This window comes from Schistocerca cancellata, chromosome 8 (assembly GCF_023864275.1).
Source record: "Schistocerca cancellata isolate TAMUIC-IGC-003103 chromosome 8, iqSchCanc2.1, whole genome shotgun sequence".
Classification (NCBI taxonomy): domain Eukaryota; kingdom Metazoa; phylum Arthropoda; class Insecta; order Orthoptera; family Acrididae; genus Schistocerca; species Schistocerca cancellata.
Genome location: NC_064633.1, coordinates 475,060,035 through 475,079,203, shown reverse-complemented (window position 1 = coordinate 475,079,203; position 19,169 = coordinate 475,060,035). Strand labels below are relative to the sequence as shown.

The 19,169-nt window shown below is 45.3% G+C and overlaps 1 protein-coding gene across 3 annotated transcripts in view; it reads left to right on the top strand.

The window, feature by feature from the left end:
• LOC126094488 (uncharacterized) overlaps positions 1-19,169 on the top strand; it is a 271,037-nt gene that overhangs the window by 194,518 nt on the left and 57,350 nt on the right. The window contains exon 1 of one of the 3 annotated variants that reach the window (XM_049908890.1): positions 2,536-2,658. The exons of the other annotated variants lie outside the window; for them this stretch is intronic. Coding sequence (XP_049764847.1) covers positions 2,611-2,658 — 48 coding nt within the window. The 5' untranslated portion in view covers positions 2,536-2,610. Of the gene's footprint in view, positions 1-2,535; positions 2,659-19,169 lie in introns of those variants that run through there. 3 annotated transcript variants of the gene reach the window in all.

The window sequence follows — 19,169 nt, the reverse complement described above, 5'->3', positions numbered from 1 at the left end:
GAATTTCTTAAATTCGTGGACTTGTGATCACCAATCTTGGTCTTAAGCTTCTAGCTATACTCATTTCTTCTACTTCCCATTACTTTGGACTTTCTTGGGTTTACTCCCAATCCATATTCGGTACTGGTTAGACCATTTCATTCAGCTCATCGTGCAGCAGATTCTTTGGCAACTACAGGGCTTTAATTACTGATTTTCGCGTAAATTTAACCCAGTCTCACGGCTCTAAACAAGTTTTGCGACGCTTACTTTGATTGCTTTTAATAGTGTAGCAGGGCAAAGACTTAATTCAATTCCTCCCATAAACGTTTCCAAGTAAACTTGCTGAACAGTACGTCGGGTAATTTGTCTCGCGTTTTCGTCGCACATTGCTAAATGTGTGGATTCTTACAGCGGCCGCGAATGGGACTTCTTGCGATTCCTCGGACAGACGGACGTAAGCAGCGTTTCAGTATGTTCTCAGTTTCGAATGGTTCAAATGGCTCTGAGCACTATGGGACTTAACATCTGAGGTCATCAGTCCCCTAGAACTAAGAACTACTTAAACCTAACTAACCTAAGGACACCACACACACCCATGCCCGAGGCAGGATTCGAACCTGCGACCGTAGATGTTGCGCGGTTCCAGACTGAAGCGCCTAGAACCGATCGGCCACAACGACCGGTCTCAGTTTCGACTTGCAGAGTTATGATACGACTAGTTCATAACTTTCTACTCAGTCGGTTGCGGACTAGTGTCTGTACTGATACATGAGCTCTTCTCCACTTCTACTTTCATTGCTTAGCCTTTATCCCGTATCTTCAAAAGGTCGGCATGTTAATTACTGGACGGAATTTCTGCACCCTAACTGTCTGTGTCTAGTGGTATCCCAAGTGAATGTGTGCGTACGTTTTCTAAATGTTTGCTAATTGTGTAAGTGATGCGGGACGTGGTTACCAGCCCTTTATTCACTTATTCTGATGTCGGAAACCGGCTAAAAACCACATCCAGGCTGGCCGGCACACAGACCGTCGTCGTTAACCGCTTGGCATACTTGGACGAGTCCGACTCGTGCAAACAAATGCGAACCAAACATGAACATCACGAGCCGTACTCATGACAACGAAATTGAGGCGCAACATTTTTTTGTGTGTCGGTATGGCTCTATTCTATACGTACACTGTCCAAAAAACAATACGTGGTTATAGAAATGAAACGTATGTTGATTACCGAATAAATAACTGTTAAACTGCGGAATGTGTGCAAAATCATTGCTAGATGAATCACCTCCGCCATTCCAAGCGCGATATTGGCCTCATTCCCCAAAAAATACCGATCAGACGCCTAAAAGAACCCCATAAGTACGTACGAAGTTTGCATGAAGCAGAAAGTACGAAGCAGAACGACGTGGAAATACACGGAGTGTAATGTGGCGTTACATCTACGACAGTACTTCCAAAACGACCTTGCCATGGAGGACAATTAATTTTTAGAGTTGTAGGTATTTTCCTAATTTGGTTAAGGGCAGCATGTCTTCTAGTAATTACATTTTTTGTTGATTACATCTACGTTTAGGCGTCGTGTTATTACAATGCTTCTGAAGAAGCCACACCTGAAGACGCCCATCAAGATCATAACTCCTGTTATAGTATTGTTTATATGCAAAAATTTGTTTGTATTTTTAAGTAATGTTTGAAAAGGAACAAGAATTAAATTAGTATTAAAGTCTGCGAGTTCAATATCACGTGAACCAAATAAATCTGTAGCTACATAACACGTGTCCGCATGTCGGCTTGAACTGCGATTGTCTCGCGCATGACGCTGACCCGTTTCGCACACTCCGTGTCCAATCACTCGGGTACATATTTCGTCTAACTAAATGGTACGCCGGCCGAAGTGGCCGTGCGGTTAAAGGCGCTGCAGTCTGGAACCTCAAGACCGCTACGGTCGCAGGTTCGAATCCTGCCTCGGGCATGGATGTTTGTGAAGTCCTTAGGTTAGTTAGGTTTAACTAGTTCTAAGTTCTAGGGGACTAATGACCTCCGCAGTTGAGTCCCATAGTGCTCAGAGCCATTTGAACCATTTTTTAAATGGTACGGCATGGAGTTAATCTGTCAGACGGATTCGACCCAGTGCCTGCTCTTCTCCCCGAATCCCACAAGCAGCGTACTAGCGTGCGCGGCTATCCGGCGGGTAAATTTGCCCTTCTCCACAGTTCTTAAAAGTGTGTATCACGATATCCTGTATATGGCACCCTTTAGAAGGAACTTTTGTTTTCACCTGTACTTTTTCTTCGCGGACGGAAGCGCAAATGACCGTGTACGCTGCTAACGGCAGCGATTATAGTGTCCGGTGTCCTGCGGGCAATCTGCGACCGTAGTCTCTGGACCCCGCGACGCGAATGCCGTAACGGGAACTGTGGCGCCTGCGGCGTAGACACCCCGCGCAGCGCGCAGGTGGCAGGCGCTCCGTCTGCGCGACCTCAGTCTTCGCCGACTCCTCGCACGAGACGCTGCCGCTAGCTCCGCGCACAGCCGATTGCTACCTGCCCGGGATGCGCCGCGACCTGCGGCCCACATGAGCAGACGAGACTCTTGCTAGCTGCCTTGCTGGCTCCTACCCCGCCGCAAATGATCGCTGTCGGCTACCTCGGCGTCACGCCGATCTGTTTGCGACGTGTGAGTACCCACACCTGGTCGCGGTGGCGTCATTTTGTGGCGCTACACCTGGTAAAATTTTTTACAACGTTGTGGAACACCGCGATCCTATTTAATATTTTAGTAAAAAAGCAATTCAAATCGCAATACCTTTTTAGTTCCGGTGACGAGTTTCGGTCTATAAGGTCATTTTCACACCAAGGTGTAATTTTTCCTCCTATCTATGTAATTATGTAGTTATGTAGTTCTCAATTCGTTCGAGCAATCAATCATTCATAATAGGAAACACAGTCATAACTCAGTCACTCAAAATGATATAGAAATTTTACTTGTTAGAATGAAATCAGGCGAAGATTCTTCTTCTCTGTAGGCTCGTGCTTTGCGACAGTTTGCTAATCTGTACAAATAAAATGCCTCGTATTTTTGGGAGCGTTGTATCATCAGTCGGGAAACCTCAGATCAAGCGGATATTTGGCTTTGATGAAGTTTAACCTTCCGAAGAAGTAATGGAGCTCTTGGATTATTAAATGCAGGTTCGTATCCAGTCTTTCGGAAGTTCCCTTCTGATTAATATATATCGATGAATATCATTAATTCTCAAATGTCAAATAATGTAAATTGTTACTCACCTTTTGTATGAAGGAGCATGGCGTAGCTGTTGTATGAAACTACTTTGCGCATGGATTCTGCGAGTATGAAGATAGAAAATTAGTAAACGTCATTCAGGGGTAGAATTGTGTCAGAATAATTCATCGAATGTAAAGAGATATTACAAAGGCTCCAGATGACGTGGGGTGTCCGTGCAGGAGTACAGTACCGGCTGGTGCCTGTTACGAACTTACGTGACAGGTACCAGTCGGCGTTCCAAAGCAGCTCCTTGCGCCGATGACTTACGTTATCTAGGCCTTGCTCTGAGGGTGTTGGTATAGACCGAAACCGATGACCAGGATTAAAATAAAACTTTATTGCAACCAAAGTGCCTTTTATTAAAATACTGAACTAAAACTGTGCTTGCTGTTGTAGCCCTAAATTCATCATCAAATGCACGATCTCTCAGGGAAGTGTGACCACTTGTAATTATAATGAAGAAAGTCACCGTTTGGGACGCTTGGTATGTTGTATTAGAATAACCATTTCCGACCTGCAGTACAGATCATCCATGAATCTAATTACTGCGAAACGCAGCTTGTCAACATGAGGTAGTTTTTACTGAATATTTGCCAGCTGATAAGCTGTGGTTTATGGTACTACAATTTCTGGATCTTATTAAAAAAAACAACTGAACTAGAAGGTGTCTTTTTTTTTATTAGCATTAAATTTACGTCGGTCATCTCGTATGTTCCTAATACGAGCGCGCTGAAAAGTAATGCCTCCGAATTTTTTATTCTATTCTCAATATCGGGTGAGTTATTAAACGTCACGCCTATTACTCTGCCGACTTTCCCGTTTTCCTAATTATAGCTCGTAATGTAACTATGTCGGTGCGTGAGGAAAAATGAAATCACGGGTTCGAAGAGTTCGTCCACACATTGTGGACTCTCTCATTCAGCAAGACAATGTCATACCACGCCCGAACGCTGCAACATCTGCAGCAATCCGACCCCTTGGAGTTTGCTGCCTTTGGTATTCCCTCATACAGTCCCGACTTGACCCCATCCAATTTTCATCTGTTTCCAGAACTTAAAGAACACCTTCAATGAGCTCACTTCGATAGTGATGAAGTAGTGCAAGCACAGGTGGCGTGTGGTTCCGTCAACAAAGTCAAACATTTTTCAGTGACGTATGCTCCATGAGATCCATAGCGCTATAGGCAACGACCACAGTTTGATGCCGCGTTCCTTGATTTCAGGAAGCAATTTGGCAACGTCCTGCACTGCTGGTTAGTGAAATAAAATACGACCTTATCGAGTATCAGACCAGATTTGCGTACCTCTTAGGTCAACAAAATCGATAGACGTAGAGGTAATTTCCGCAGTACAGCAAGGAAGTGTGATAGGACAGTTGCTGTTTACAATGCCTATAAATGATCCAGTAGAAAGCTTCGGAAGCTCTTTAAGACTATTCGCAGATGATGCGGTTGTTTATAATAAAGTAACAACGCCAAAAGGCAGTAGCGATTTGAAGAATAACCTGCAGAGGATTCATGAATGGTGCAGTTAACCCTGCACGTAAATAAATTTACCATATTGCGGATACATAGGGAAAATAGTCCTGCTACTGTACAACTATACTATTGATGACACACTGTTGGAATCAGTATCTACCGTAAAAATCTAGAAGTGACTATCCAGAGACACCAAAAGTAGAATGATCGCATAATACAGATAGTAGGCAAAACAGACACCAGACTGAGATTTGTAGTAAGGATCTTAAAGAAGTGTAACTAATTCACGAAGGAATTGGCTTGTAAGGTACTAGTTCAACCGATTCTTGACTATAGTTCATCAGTATGGGATCCTTACCTTCCACCACGGATCGTTTAGTCGGCGCGAGAACGTTACAGGGATGATCAACAAACTACAGTGGCAGACGTTACAAGCCGGCCGCTGTGACCGAGCGGTCCTAGGCTCTTCAGTCTGGAACCGCGCGACCGCTACGGTCGCAGGTTCGAATCGTGCCTCGGGCATCGATGTGTGTCTTGTCCTTTGTTAGTTAGGTTTAAGTAGTTCTAAGTTCTAGGGGACTGATGACCTCAGATGTTAAGTCCCTTAGTACTCAGAGCCATTTGAACTATTCTGAAGACGTTACAAGAGAGGAGTATTTCCTCCCGCATACATCTTTTGAAATGACTACAATAAGAAGATTCGAGAAACTAGAGCTAATATAGAGGCTTACCGACAATCATTCTTCCTACACACCATTAGCGAGTGGAACAGGGTAGGGATGGATCAGTTGGTGATACCAAAACTGTCCTCCGCCACACACCGCCGTTAGGTGGCTTGCGGAGTAAGAGGTATTTATAGGCAAACAAGCTGGTCTCTTGTTGAGACAAATGTGTTCGTCGGCAGGGTGACTATGTTGAGAAATAAATATGTAGAAATGGAGAAGAAAGTTGTAGAATGTAAATAAAGTTAGTTTTACTTAAAAACCTTTACTTTGATGAGCATCACATCAGTCTCTTAGTAGGCCGAAACCAAGCGAAATGGTACAGTAGCTTCTTCATCCTGTTAGCACATGTGCGGAGAGGTATTAAATCATTGCAAATGAATGTTACCGTAGTTCCTCTGACATGTCACAACCGATTTCTGATCCATGCATTCGTATTTCTCCAAACTAGTTATTCCTATAACAGTTTATACATGCGCTGCACCACAGCTAGTGAATCGTGGTTGATAAATTTCACATGCAAGAAAAGAGCAGCAGCTTTAGGAACATATTACGGAAGAATGGTGAAGATCAGATATGTAGATCGGATAACTAATACAGATGCACTATACCGTATAGGGCAGAAAGGAAATCTGTGGTAGAGGTTGACTAAAAAAGGGATAGGCTGATAGGATACATTATGACCCCCGCCCACTGCGGTATTGAATGCCACCTGGTGTGTTGCGGGCACGTCACGCGCCAAGAAAAGCATATAAGAGAAGCACAGACTAATGGGAACTCGTTCTAGCGACAATAAGGGCCGTAGATGGGGAAACCCATCGACATAAGCGACTTGGAAAATTATTATGGCCGGTGCTTGGAAACGAGAATCTCGAATACGGTAGAGCTGGTCCTTTTTTCGCGTGGTACAGTCGTCAGCAACTATGGAAAGTGGTTGAAGGACAGTGAAACCACGACTAAGCGACAGGGTATTATTATACACTCCTGGAAATGGAAAAAAGAACACATTGACACCGGTGTGTCAGACCCACCATACTTGCTCCGGACACTGCGAGAGGGCTGTACAAGCAATGATCACACGCACGGCACAGCGGACACACCAGAAACCGCGGTGTTGGCCGTCGAATGGCGCTAGCTGCGCAGCATTTGTGCACCGCCGCCGTCAGTGTCAGCCAGTTTGCCGTGGCATACGGAGCTCCATCGCAGTCTTTAACACTGGTAGCATGCCGCGACAGCGTGGACGTGAACCGTATGTGCAGTTGACGGACTTTGAACGAGGGCGTATAGTGGGCATGCGGAAGGCCGGATGGACGTACCGCCGAATTGCTCAACACGTGGGGCGTGAGGTCTCCACAGTACATCGATGTTGTCGCCAGTGGTCGGCGGAAGGTGCACGTGCCCGTCGACCTGGGACCGGACCGCAGCGACGCACGGATGCTCGCCAAGACCGTAGGATCCTACGCAGTGCCGTAGGGGACCGCACCGTCACTTCCCAGCAAATTAGGGACACTGTTGCTCCTGGGGTATCGGCGAGGACCATTCGCAACCGTCTCCATGAAGCTGGGCTACGGTCCCGCACACCTTTAGGCCGTCTTCCGCTCACGCCCCAACATCGTGCAGCCCGCCTCCAGTGGTGTCGCGACAGGCGTGAATGGAGGGACGAATGGAGACGTGTCGTCTTCAGCGATGAGAGTCGCTTCTGCCTTGGTGCCAATGATGGTCATATGCGTGTTTGGCGCCGTGCAGGTGAGCGTCATAATCAGGACTGCATACGACCGAGGCACACAGGGCCAACACCCGGCATCATGGTGTGGGGAGCGATCTCCTACACTGGCCGTACACCACTGGTGATCGTCGAGGGGACACTGAATAGTGCACGGTACATCCAAACCGTCATCGAACCCATCGTTCTACCATTCCTAGACCGGCAAGGGAACTTGCTGTTCCAACAGGACAATGCACGTCCGCATGTATCCCGTGCCACCCAGCGTGCTCTAGAAGGTGTAAGTCAACTACCCTGGCCAGCAAGATCTCCGGATCTGTCCCCCATTGAGCATGTTTGGGACTGGATGAAGCGTCGTCTCACGCGGTCTGCACGTCCAGCACGAACGCTGGTCCAACTGAGGCGCCAGGTGGAAATGGCATGGCAAGCCGTTCCACAGGACTACATCCAGCATCTCTACGATCGTCTCCATGGGAGAATAGCAGCCTGCATTGCTGCGAAAGGTGGATATACACTGTACTAGTGCCGACATTGTGCATGCTCTGTTGCCTGTGTCTATGTGCCTGTGGTTCTGTCAGTGTGATCATGTGATGTATCTGACCCCAGGAATGTGTCAATAAAGTTTCCCCTTCCTGGGACAATGAATTAACGGTGTTCTTATATCAATTTCCAGGAGTGTATGTTCACGCCTCATCATAAAACGGGGAAGTCAGAGGCTTGCCCACTCTGTGATGTAGCATAGGAGTCGATCTGTGGCAGGTTTGAAACGGCGTACATTGTTCGTGCACGCACAAATATTTCAGGGCACACTGTTCGGTGTATATTGTTGAACATGGAGCATCAGACAGCCCCTATCTGTTCCAATGTTGACCCAACGACATCGTCAGTTACGACTGCAGTTGGAACGAGATCTTTGCGACTGGGTCGTGGATCAATGGAAACGTGTCGCCTGTTCGGGTGAATTACGTTTTTTGTTACATCAGGTCGATGGTACGGAGGGATGCGCCACCATCCAGGCGAACAACTGGTCGAAACATGCATGCCACTCGAAACATGCATCGCGCCACGGACACATATTATGGTACGAGGGACAGTCACCTCTACTTCCATGTAACCTGCGGTAGTAATCGAAGGCCCTTTGACAACAATGGATTTCGGCGAATGCATTCCTTCATGCTTGATGCCTTCATTGACGGCGACGGCAGCTTTCAGCAGGATCATTGTCCGTGCCACAAGGCGAGAATCGTGCTACAGTGGTTTGAGGAGCGTGGTAGTGAACTCACGTTGATGTCTCGACCACGAAATTAGTGTGATCTGAACCCGACGGAACACGCATGGAAAGCTGTCGGGCGTCAGTTCTGTGCCCACGAGATATCGGCCAGTAATTTAGACTTGTGAGACCTGCTGTGCGTTGACATCCGGTGCTACTTACCTCGCAAACCTACCAAGGGCTTGTCGAATCCGTGGCAGACAGAATCGCTGCTGTGTACCGTTGCAAAGGTCGACCATCACGGCATTAAGCAGGTGGTCATAATGATTTGTTTCATCAGTGTATATCTGCTCGGAAAGAGCAGTGCACTGAATTGTTACAATAGTTATGAATCATCGTATATATCGAATGGAAACTATTATGATTGAATTCAAAATTTATACACTGACTGTGAATTGGCTTTTCTCTTCAGTCATGCAAATGAGTATTGTTATTCAACTGTCTCCGCCCCCACGGTTAAACAGTTATTTATAAGAAAAAATGTCCAGGTATGTATTTATTCCAATCTTCTATTAGTCCATATTCTCCTTCCCCTCTCTCTATCTCCTCCACCCCTTCTCTCTGTCCACCTCTTCCACCCCACCCCATTCTCTGTCCATCTCCTCCACCCCCTCTCTCTCTGCCCACCTTCTCAACCTCCCACTCTCTGTCGATCTCCTCCTCCACCCCCCTTTCCCTATCCAACACTTTCTCCCTCCCCGACCATCACCTCTTTCGCATCTCCATCTCCCCTTCTTCCCTCTCCCTGTCCATCTCCTTCTGTCCCCTCTCGCTGTCCATCTCCTTCTCATCTCCCCTCTCTCTGCCTGAGTCTTCCTCCCCAAGCCTCTGTGCATCTCCTCCTCTTTCCTTCCTCTGTTCATCTCCTGCTCTCTCCTCTCTCTGTCCATTTACCCCTCTCCCTCTATTTGTCCATCTCCTCCTCCCCCTATCTGTGAGTATCTCCTCCCATCTCCCTGTCTATTTCTTCAGCTCCTCCTCCCTGCTTCTTTCTCCACATTATCACTCCCACCCCGATAGGAAGATTGTGATTCTTATCCCCACAATAGTTCTTTCCAGTTTTGTTTGAAATTGTTCCACGGGTTTTATCCGTGAATTTGCCCTTGTACGCACATTTCAAATATATTTCATATGTATTTAGTCTATTTCCCACGTATTTGTACACATATTTCAGCTGGATCTCTAGCAAATTTCGCCCTGCCATTTCATTTTCACACAGCTCAGTGTTTATGACGACATATCTCCTGAACTGTACGTCGTACAATGATATAATTTTGCAGATACATCCAGTAGTGTAGGTGGTCACTGTCTGCGAAATGTGTGGTGAATAGAGTTAATAGTAGAGAAGTGATAAATTAAAACGTCATGCATTATGCAGCAATTTTTTACGCATCTCGTATTTGACGTCTTATCTCCTGAACAATGTACTGTACAAAGAATAATTCTGCTGGTACATTCAGTGGTACATGTGTATACTGTCTGCAGAATGTGTCGCAGGTAGAGTTAGTAGTAAAGAAGCAATAAATTAAAATGTCAAGCTTTATGCGGCAGTTTTACTGCATGAACAGCGAAAATGTAGTAAACGATGAATCTTTTTCCTTTTATCATTTTGCGGGGGTTGTCACCGAGAAAAAGTTTCATAAAGGTTTCATATTATGTGTAATGTCTGTTGCAAGTCACAAAGTTTATTATTCTCAGTTACTGGATCACTAAAGTATGGCTATTCGCGCGTCGTGGGCTATACATCTTTTCCACCCTCATCCTTTTGATAGGTAGCCTACCTGTTAATTCAGGGTAGAAGTTACCTATATTCCAAATTTCGTCCAAATCCTTCCAACCATTTCGGCGTGAAGGAGTAAAACACGCACACTCACACACACACACACACACACACACACACACACACACACACACACACAAACTTTCGCAAGATGTATTTCTCGATTGATCGGAACGGTAAAACAGTCTGTTTCGAGCCTTACAGTTTAAGAGCATGTTGAATCACATTTATAACTACAATAACCACTCTTACACGGCGTAGAAATATTCCCTGTCGGTAAAACTAACCATCTCTATGGTGGGTTTGAATGCTGTCTGAGACAGCGAGCCATTGTCATGTTTTGACCTGTAAAACGTCATACCCTGCCAGTTATGCACTGGGAGGAAGACGGCTGGAGACATCCGTTTAATGTAGAATTGTTTTATTTTTCTGTAATCGACTGAAATTTGCATTGAACCACATTCGCCATCTCGGTTCGCGGGAGAAGTAATGTCGATTGTTCGTGAACATTTTCGTACTTTAAGTACTGTGGTGACAGCCGGAATAGACAGAATGTACAGTTGAAACTTCGGCCAACGATGCTATCGATAGGCTTACAATATTTACGACGCTATTTGCCTGCTGCACGCTACTTGAGGCACATCTTCTATTTAGGGAGCGCCGGTGTGTAGCGGGGAAATTCCTGATGTCGATAGCAAGCATGGCTTTACCGTCCTCCGGGTATAGCACCTGGATATTTAAGAAGCTTCTTAGTTTGCAGTTTAATTTATTATTATTCTTTTTCGTGCTTTAAGCGTACTGCAAATTGTAAAACTCGGGTGTTTTCGAAACTTTTTTCCCAGTAGTTACGCTGTAAACATTACGAGCACTTTGTACGTTTATTCTTCAGAAAATTATGAACGCTATGTGTTATTTAGGTGTGACATATTTTACTAGTTATTTATAGAATACTTGTTTCCTTTTTCATATTGTCATAGCATATGATCTCGGCGTTGTCAGTAGTACCAAAGCCAGCCTTCCACTGCAAATACTCACTGTTTTTCCTTTCCTCTCCAGCTTCTTATCTGCCTGGTGTTTCTTCTCACTTGTGTACGTCTTTTGGGAACTACCAGTACTGGTGGTATTAAAGATAAAAGTGCATAAATGTAATATAAGTGATATTAACGCAGCATTAACCGCATAAAATTAAAGAACACCAGTAGTTGGACCACATCTAGGACGTTACTGAGTGCCTGCTCTATGACCAGTATATACAGGGTGTTTCAAAAATGTCCGGTATATTTGAAACGGCAATAAAAACTAAACGAGCAGCGATAGAAATACACCGTTTGTTGCAATATGCTTGGGACAACAGTACATTTTCAGGCGAACAAACTTTCGAAATTACAGTAGTTACAATTTTCAACAACAGATGGCGCTGCAAGTGATGTGAAAGATATAGAAGACAACGCAGTCTGTGGGTGTGCCATTCTGTACGTCGTCTTTCTGCTGTAAGCGTGTGCTGTTCACCACGTGTAAGTGTGCTGTAGACAACAAGGTTTATTCCTTAGAACAGACGATTTTTCTGGTGTTGGAATTCCACCGCCTAGAACACAGTGTTGTTGCAACAAGACGAAGTTTTCAACGGAGGTTTAATGTAACCAAAGGACCGAAAAGCGATACAATAAAGGATCTGTTTGAAAAATTTCAACGGACTGGGAACGTGACGGATGAACGTGCTGGAAAGGTAGGGCGACCGCGTACGGCAACCACAGAGGGCAACGCGCAGCTAGTGCAGCAGGTGATCCAACAGCGGCCTCGGATTTCCGTTCGCCGTGTTGCAGCTGCGGTCCAAATGACGCCAACGTCCACGTATCGTCTCATGCGCCAGAGTTTACACCTCTATCCATACGAAATTCAAACGCGGCAACCCCTCAGCGCCGCTACCATTGCTGCACGAGAGACATTCGCTAACGATATAGTGCACAGGATTGATGACGGCGATATGCATGTGGGCAGCATTTGGTTTACTGACGAAGCTTATTTTTACCTGGACGGCTTCGTCAATAAACAGAACTGGCGCATATGGGGAACCGAAGAGCCCCATGTTGCAGTCCCATCGTCCCTGCATCCTCAAAAAGTACTGGTCTGGGCCGCCATTTCTTCCAAAGGAATCATTGGCCCATTTTTCAGATCCGAAACGATTACTGCATCACGCTATCTGGACATTCTTCGTGAATTTGTGGCGGTACAAACTGCCTTAGACGACACTGCGAACACCTCGTGGTTTATGCAAGATGGTGCCCGGCCACATCGCACGGCCGACGTCTTTAATTTCCTGAATGAATATTTCGATGATCGTGTGATTGCTTTGGGCTATCCGAAACATACAGGAGGCGGCGTGGATTGGCCTCCCTATTCGCCAGACATGAACCCCTGTGACTTCTTTCTGTGGGGACACTTGAAAGACCAGGTGTACCGCCAGAATCCAGAAACAATTGAACAGCTGAAGCAGTACATCTCATCTGCATGTGAAGCCATTCCGCCAGACACGTTGTCAAAGGTTTCGGGTAATTTCATTCAGAGACTACGCCATATTATTGCTACGCATGGTGGATATGTGGAAAATATCGTACTATAGAGTTTCCCAGACCGCAGCGCCATCTGTTGTTGAAAATTGTAATTACTGTAATTTCGAAAGTTTGTCTGCCTGAAAATGTACTGTTGTCCCAAGCATATTACAACAAACGGTGTATTTCTACGTTTAGTTTTTATTGCCATTTCAAATATACCGGTCATTTTTGAAACACCCTGTATATATATATATATATATATATATATATATATATATATATATATATATATATATTTTGCACTTGAAGACACTTTCTACCGTGTCCTTAACATTGCTAGCATAGTTCCTTCAAGACTCCAAACCCTCTTCTCGCTCCAGCCTTAATAAACTGAGCTGATGCTTAGTCTGTAATGGCTTTGATACGACAGCGTCGTTACACCATAACCTCCAATTTGTGCTGAAGCTACAATGGATTTCTCTAAGAGGATGAGATATTTTTAGCGCATTAAAGAGAGTGCTGGGAATTAAGCAACACGCAACGTCAAGCTCGCGGTTGATAGGCGACAAGAGGTGAGGCCTCGTATAACTGTACTCGGACGCTGCCTACTCAGGCCATTGGCTTCTTTGGTGCCCACCTGCTACAGGACAACAGTGTCTCGCAACTTGGCGTGATGGATGAGGTTCTCAGAAAACGTATCAGCGTGGATGCCTCCCCATTCCAAAAAAGGAGAGGGGGAGGGGAGAGATGGCTGTACAAATTACACTAGAGAGAGAATTTTTTTCTTAAATTCTGTTGCATGAAATTTTGCAACATTTTCTAGCTATTTTTGACGCCGATCTTAAGCGTGGAAACTTGTTTTTTTTCATTTGGTGTGCATGCCACGCAGAAAACATCGTATTACATTAGCACTAGGTCCGATAATCTACAACAAATTTTTGTTTGTACATACAAGGCACGTAGAAACTGATTCCCAACAAAGATCTTAATAACACATCTTTTAAGGGCCAACAAGTACAATTAATTCAGTTCATTAAAAAAACAGATAGGTAAAGAACAATACAAAGATTGTAATTTCCTCTACTCAGAGCATTGGCTTTTGGTTATACAATTGCTACCAAAGGGTAATGGTTAAGTAATACGTACGTGGGGCAGTGCTTCTAGGAATATTTCTCGAAAAGACCATAAAACTATAACGATAAAATTTAAGAGACTCGTGCCCACACAGAGGCTTACCGGCAATCGTTCTTCGCGGCTGGAACACAAAAGGGGGAAGTGACAGGGTTCCACAGAGTACCCTCCGCTACACACCTCAAGGTGGCTTGTTGAGTATAGATGTAGATGTAGATGAATCGTCTAACAGACAATTCATTGTATGACACGGACCACATTGGAAACGGACATTGAGTTACGTGTGCAGGCTACAGTGCCTTAGAAAGTCCACGGTTGTTTCATAAGAACGCTGATCACCCAGAACATTATGACCACCTATCCAATAGCCGGTGTGACCACCTTTGGCACGGATAACAGCAGCGACGCATACTAACGTGGAAGCATTTACGCTTTGGGAGGTCGCTGAAGGGAGTTGGTACTACATCTGCACACACGCATCTCACTTAATTCCCGTAAATTCCGGGGAGGAGGGTGACGAGCTCTAACGCCACGTTCAATCACATCCCAGGATATTGGGTGCAACATAATTGTGAAGACACATTTTGCATGTACAGTCAACTGGTATAGTTTCGTGCCAACATTGGTCATTGGTGATGAACAGAGAGAACGACTCCATCGTGCATGGCAGATAATGTAACAGAGCGCAAATTTTTGCGTGTATGTAGTATTTATGATTACTGCACGTTGCTGGAGTATATTATCTTCATCTTCATTAGGTCTATACTAATGAAGACATATTCAATACCCCGAACAAAAGCTATTTTGTTTTATCGTATTTTTGGTATAATATCTGTTCAAACGGATTTGCTTAATTTTTTTAGTGAACGAAAAATATTTTTGTTGGTATGGAGTCTAAAATAAGATTCAAGTCGGATTGTTGATTAGCCTTTTTTTTAAATAATCAATGTAGGCAAACTTTGAACTTCGCATTACAAACGAACTACAGTTACAGGGGAAAAATAAATTCAGACCTCACACTAATGAACCACAAATAGCCCCGAACATGTGCTAGTATTAATAGAACTAAATGTTTCTTCCTCTGCTTTAACCGTTAGGCTCCACATACGGAAAAATGGTGTCAAAAAAACTTTAAAAAACTGTAAGCCATGTGTCATAAGACTTTAGATATCGTGTCTCGGTTGAAAATTGCATGAATTTAAGAATACAAATGAAAGAAAGCACTGCCTCGATGAAAGCAGGCAGCGTTCTGTTATTCTGTTTTTGCGTAGTGAAGGTGTGAAACCTATTGAAATTCATCGACGAATGAAGGTTCAATACGGTGATGCATGTTTGTCACAGCAGCAAGTCTACGAATGGAGTAGGAAGTTCGCAAATGGTGTGATTTCAGTGGAAGATGCTCCTCGTCCAGGTCAGGCACAACGAGTTGTGACTCCACAGAACATTGCATCAGTTGAAGCCATAGTGAAGGGTAACAGCCGAGTGACACTGAATGACATTGCAGCATGTTTACAAATTAGTCATGGGTCAGCACACCACATTGTGCACGATGTGCTCCAGTTTCACTAAGTGTCTGCAAGATGGGTGCCACGACAGCTGACTCCTGAAATGAGAGAACGACGTGTTGATGTTTGTGAAGAACTTCTTGGGCGCTTTGAACGAGAAGGTGGTAGCTTCCTTGCAAGAATCGTTTCTGGGGTCGAAACCTGGGTTCACTTCCACTAATCGGAAACGAAGAGAGCGTGCAAGGAATGGCGCCATTCCTCATCACCAAAACCGAAGAAGTTTCGAACAGAACCATCAGCAGGGAAGGTTATGCTGACTCTCTTTTGGGATAAAAAAGGCGTCATTTTGGAGCATTACATGCCTAGAGGGACCACTGTCACCAGTTCATCATACAAAGATCACCTAAAAAATCATATGCGGCCTGCAATCAAATCAAAGCGACGTGGATTGCTGTCAGCAGGTGTCCTTTTGCAACATGACAGTGCAACGCCCCACACTGCCCGTACAACAGTTGCAACAATCACAGACCTGCATTTTGAGTGTCTTCCTCATCTACCATACTCACCAGACCTTGTCCCAAGTGCTTTCCATACGTTTGGACCACTCAAAGACGCAATGGGAGAAAAGAAGTTCCGTTCTGATGAAGAGGTACGCCACGCGGTGCATGAGTGGTTGCGCGGACTACCAAAAGAATTTTTTTCTAGAGGAATTTATGCACTTTGTAAGAGCTGGAGGACTTGCATTGAGCGTGGGAGAGACTATGTTGAAACGTGATACAGCTTTGTACCACTTCTGCACAATAAATAATATTTAAAAAAATATTTAAGGTTTTCATTTGACTCACCTTCGTACATGAAATGTTGAAACTCAACTTTCTGCTGTCCCTGGAAGGCGTTAGATAGGCAACCTACAACCAGGGCCATGCGCCATGAAACGGGCTAGCCATTTAATGATATAGTGGATGGTTATAATTAAAATGCAGCTACGTGCACCATGAAACGGGTTAACAATTTAATAATATAGTGGATGGTTATAATTAAAATGCAGTTACTCACAAAGGTACATTGTGGGCTGTAACTATCATATGGCAGCGAAACTTGGTAGATACGCTAATGCGTTAATGTGGAACCGATTTACGCTGGAAAAACATTAGTTCCAATTTTAACCACCAGGTGCAAAACTGGCGCTGTACCACATCTCATCGACGTCTCTGGCGCACGTATTGAACGAACTGTGTAAGCCTTTCTCACATGTTTAACTTTTTCCGCCCACATCTCTTCCCCAAACCAATACATATGGGAACATTTCTATACGTCTTTTTGAATCCACGGCGCCATATTTGCGCCTGATGGTCAACACTGGAACTAATTTTTTCCAGCTTATATCGGTTCAACATTAACGCATTACAATATGTACCAAGTTTTGCTGCCATGCGGTAACTGCAGTTCACACACTACCTCTGTGAGTAGCTGCTCTTTAATTACACTACTGGCCATTAAAGTTGCTACACTACGAAGATGACGTGCTTCTGACGCGAAATTTAACCGACAGGAAGAAGATGCTGTGATATGCAAATGATTAGCTTTTCAGAGCAGTCACACAAGGTTGGCGCTGGTGGCGACACCTACAAAGTACTGACACGAGGAAAGTTTCCAACCGATTTGTCATACACAAACAGCAGTTGACCGGCGTTGCCTGGTGACACGTTGTTGTGATGCCTCGTGTAAGGAGGAGAAATGCGTACCATCACGTTTCCGACTTTGATAAAGGTCGGATTGTAGCCTATCGCGATTGCGGTTTATCGTATCGCGACATTGCTGCTCGTGTTGGTCGAGATCCACTGACTGTTAGCAGAATATGGAATCGGTGGGTTCAGGAGGGTAATACGGAATGCCGTGCTGCATCCCAACGGCCTCGTATCACTAGCAGTCGAGATGACAGGCATCTTATCCGCATGTCTGTAACGAATTGTGCAGCCACGTCTCGATCCCTTAGTCAACAGATGGGGACGTTTGCAAGACAACAACCATCTGCACGAACAGTTCGACATTTGCAGCAGCATGGACTATCAGCTCTGAGACCATGACTGCGGTTACCCTTGACGCTGCATCACAGACAGGAGCACCTGCGATGGTGTACTAAGCAACGAACCTGGGTGCACGAATGGCAAAACGTCATTTTTTCGGATGAATCCAGGTTCTGTTTACAGCATCATGATGGTCGCATCCGTGTTTGGCGACATCGCGGTGAACGCACATTGGAAGCGTGTATTCGTCATCGCCATACTGGCGTGTCACCCGGCGTGATGGTATGGGGTGCCATCGATTACACGTCTCGGTCACCTCTTGTTCGCATTGACGGCAAGTTGAACAGTGGACGTTACATTTCAGATGTGTTACGACCCGTGGCTCTATCCTTCATTCGATCCCTGCGAAACCCTACATTTTAGCACGATAATGCACGACCGCATGTAGCAGGTCCTGTACGGGCCTTTCTAGATAAAGAAAATGTTCGACTGCTGCCCTGGCCAGCACATTTTCCAGATCTCTCACCAACTGAAAACTTTTGGTCAATGGTGGCCGAGCAACTGGCTCGTCACAGTACGGCAGTCACTACTCTTGATGAACTCTGGTATCGTGTTGTAGATGCATGGGCAGCTGTACCTGTACATACCATGCAAGCTCTGTTTGACTCAATGCCCAGGCGTATCAAGGCCGTTATTACGGCCAGAGTTGGTTGTTCCGGATACTGATTTCTCAGGATCTATGCACCCAAATTGCGTGAAAATGTAATCACATGTCAGTTCTAGTATAATATATTTGTCCAGTGAATACCCGTTTTTTATCTGCATTTCTTCTTGGTGTAGCAATTTTAATTGCCAGTAGTGTATAAAAACGCGGTAGATTTGGAGGAAGAAAGGGATTGTTTGGATCGCCCAGAGTCCTCGACATGGCTTAATCCCGCAATGATAGAAGAGGATGAAGGTCACACCAGCGCACGCCACACATTACTGCAGGCGGTTCTTGCGGCTGCCTGTAGGTGCTGCACGGTGCCGGCTGCGGCCGACGTCCCACGTTACGCATTTTTACGTAATGAGGAGCGGCAACGGTGCAGCCCGTCTGCCGCGTCGACTCGTCCCGCCTAGTCCGTCCGTCCGCCTGATGCCGCGGCGGTAACGCCTCCTTTAGCAGAAAGACTGTTACGTCGACTCACCTTCCACGGACCTGAACTCCTCTGCTAGGAGTCAGCGTTCCACAGCGTGTCTCGACGAGATGTCAGCGTCAGCTGCCGTGGTGGCTCTAGCGGTCGTTAGCGGGTACTATTAGCGTTTCAATTATCCCCTAAGGAAACGTTTCAGTTATCCCCTAAGGAAAGTCAGCTTGCGAACATAAAACTTGCTGGTGGTGTTGATCCCCCTCTACATAATCACTCATAAATGCGACACATTTTTACCAATAGTGATTGACTTTGCGGATAGTTTGGTTGGAGAACTCTGCATTCTTCCGAGTTCGAGGAACGTTTCACGAGGATAATCTCGTCGTGGTCGTTCTTGAAATGACTGACAAGCAGTGGTTTCTTCATCTGAGGAAAGAGGGTAAGTTATTGGGTGCCACATCAGGAGAATACGAGTATTAGGCAAAATTTGACAGCCCAAAGAAGCAGCTTTTGTGGTTGTGTCCTAAATACACTCCTGGAAATTGAAATAAGAACACCGTGAATTCATTGTCCCAGGAAGGGGAAACT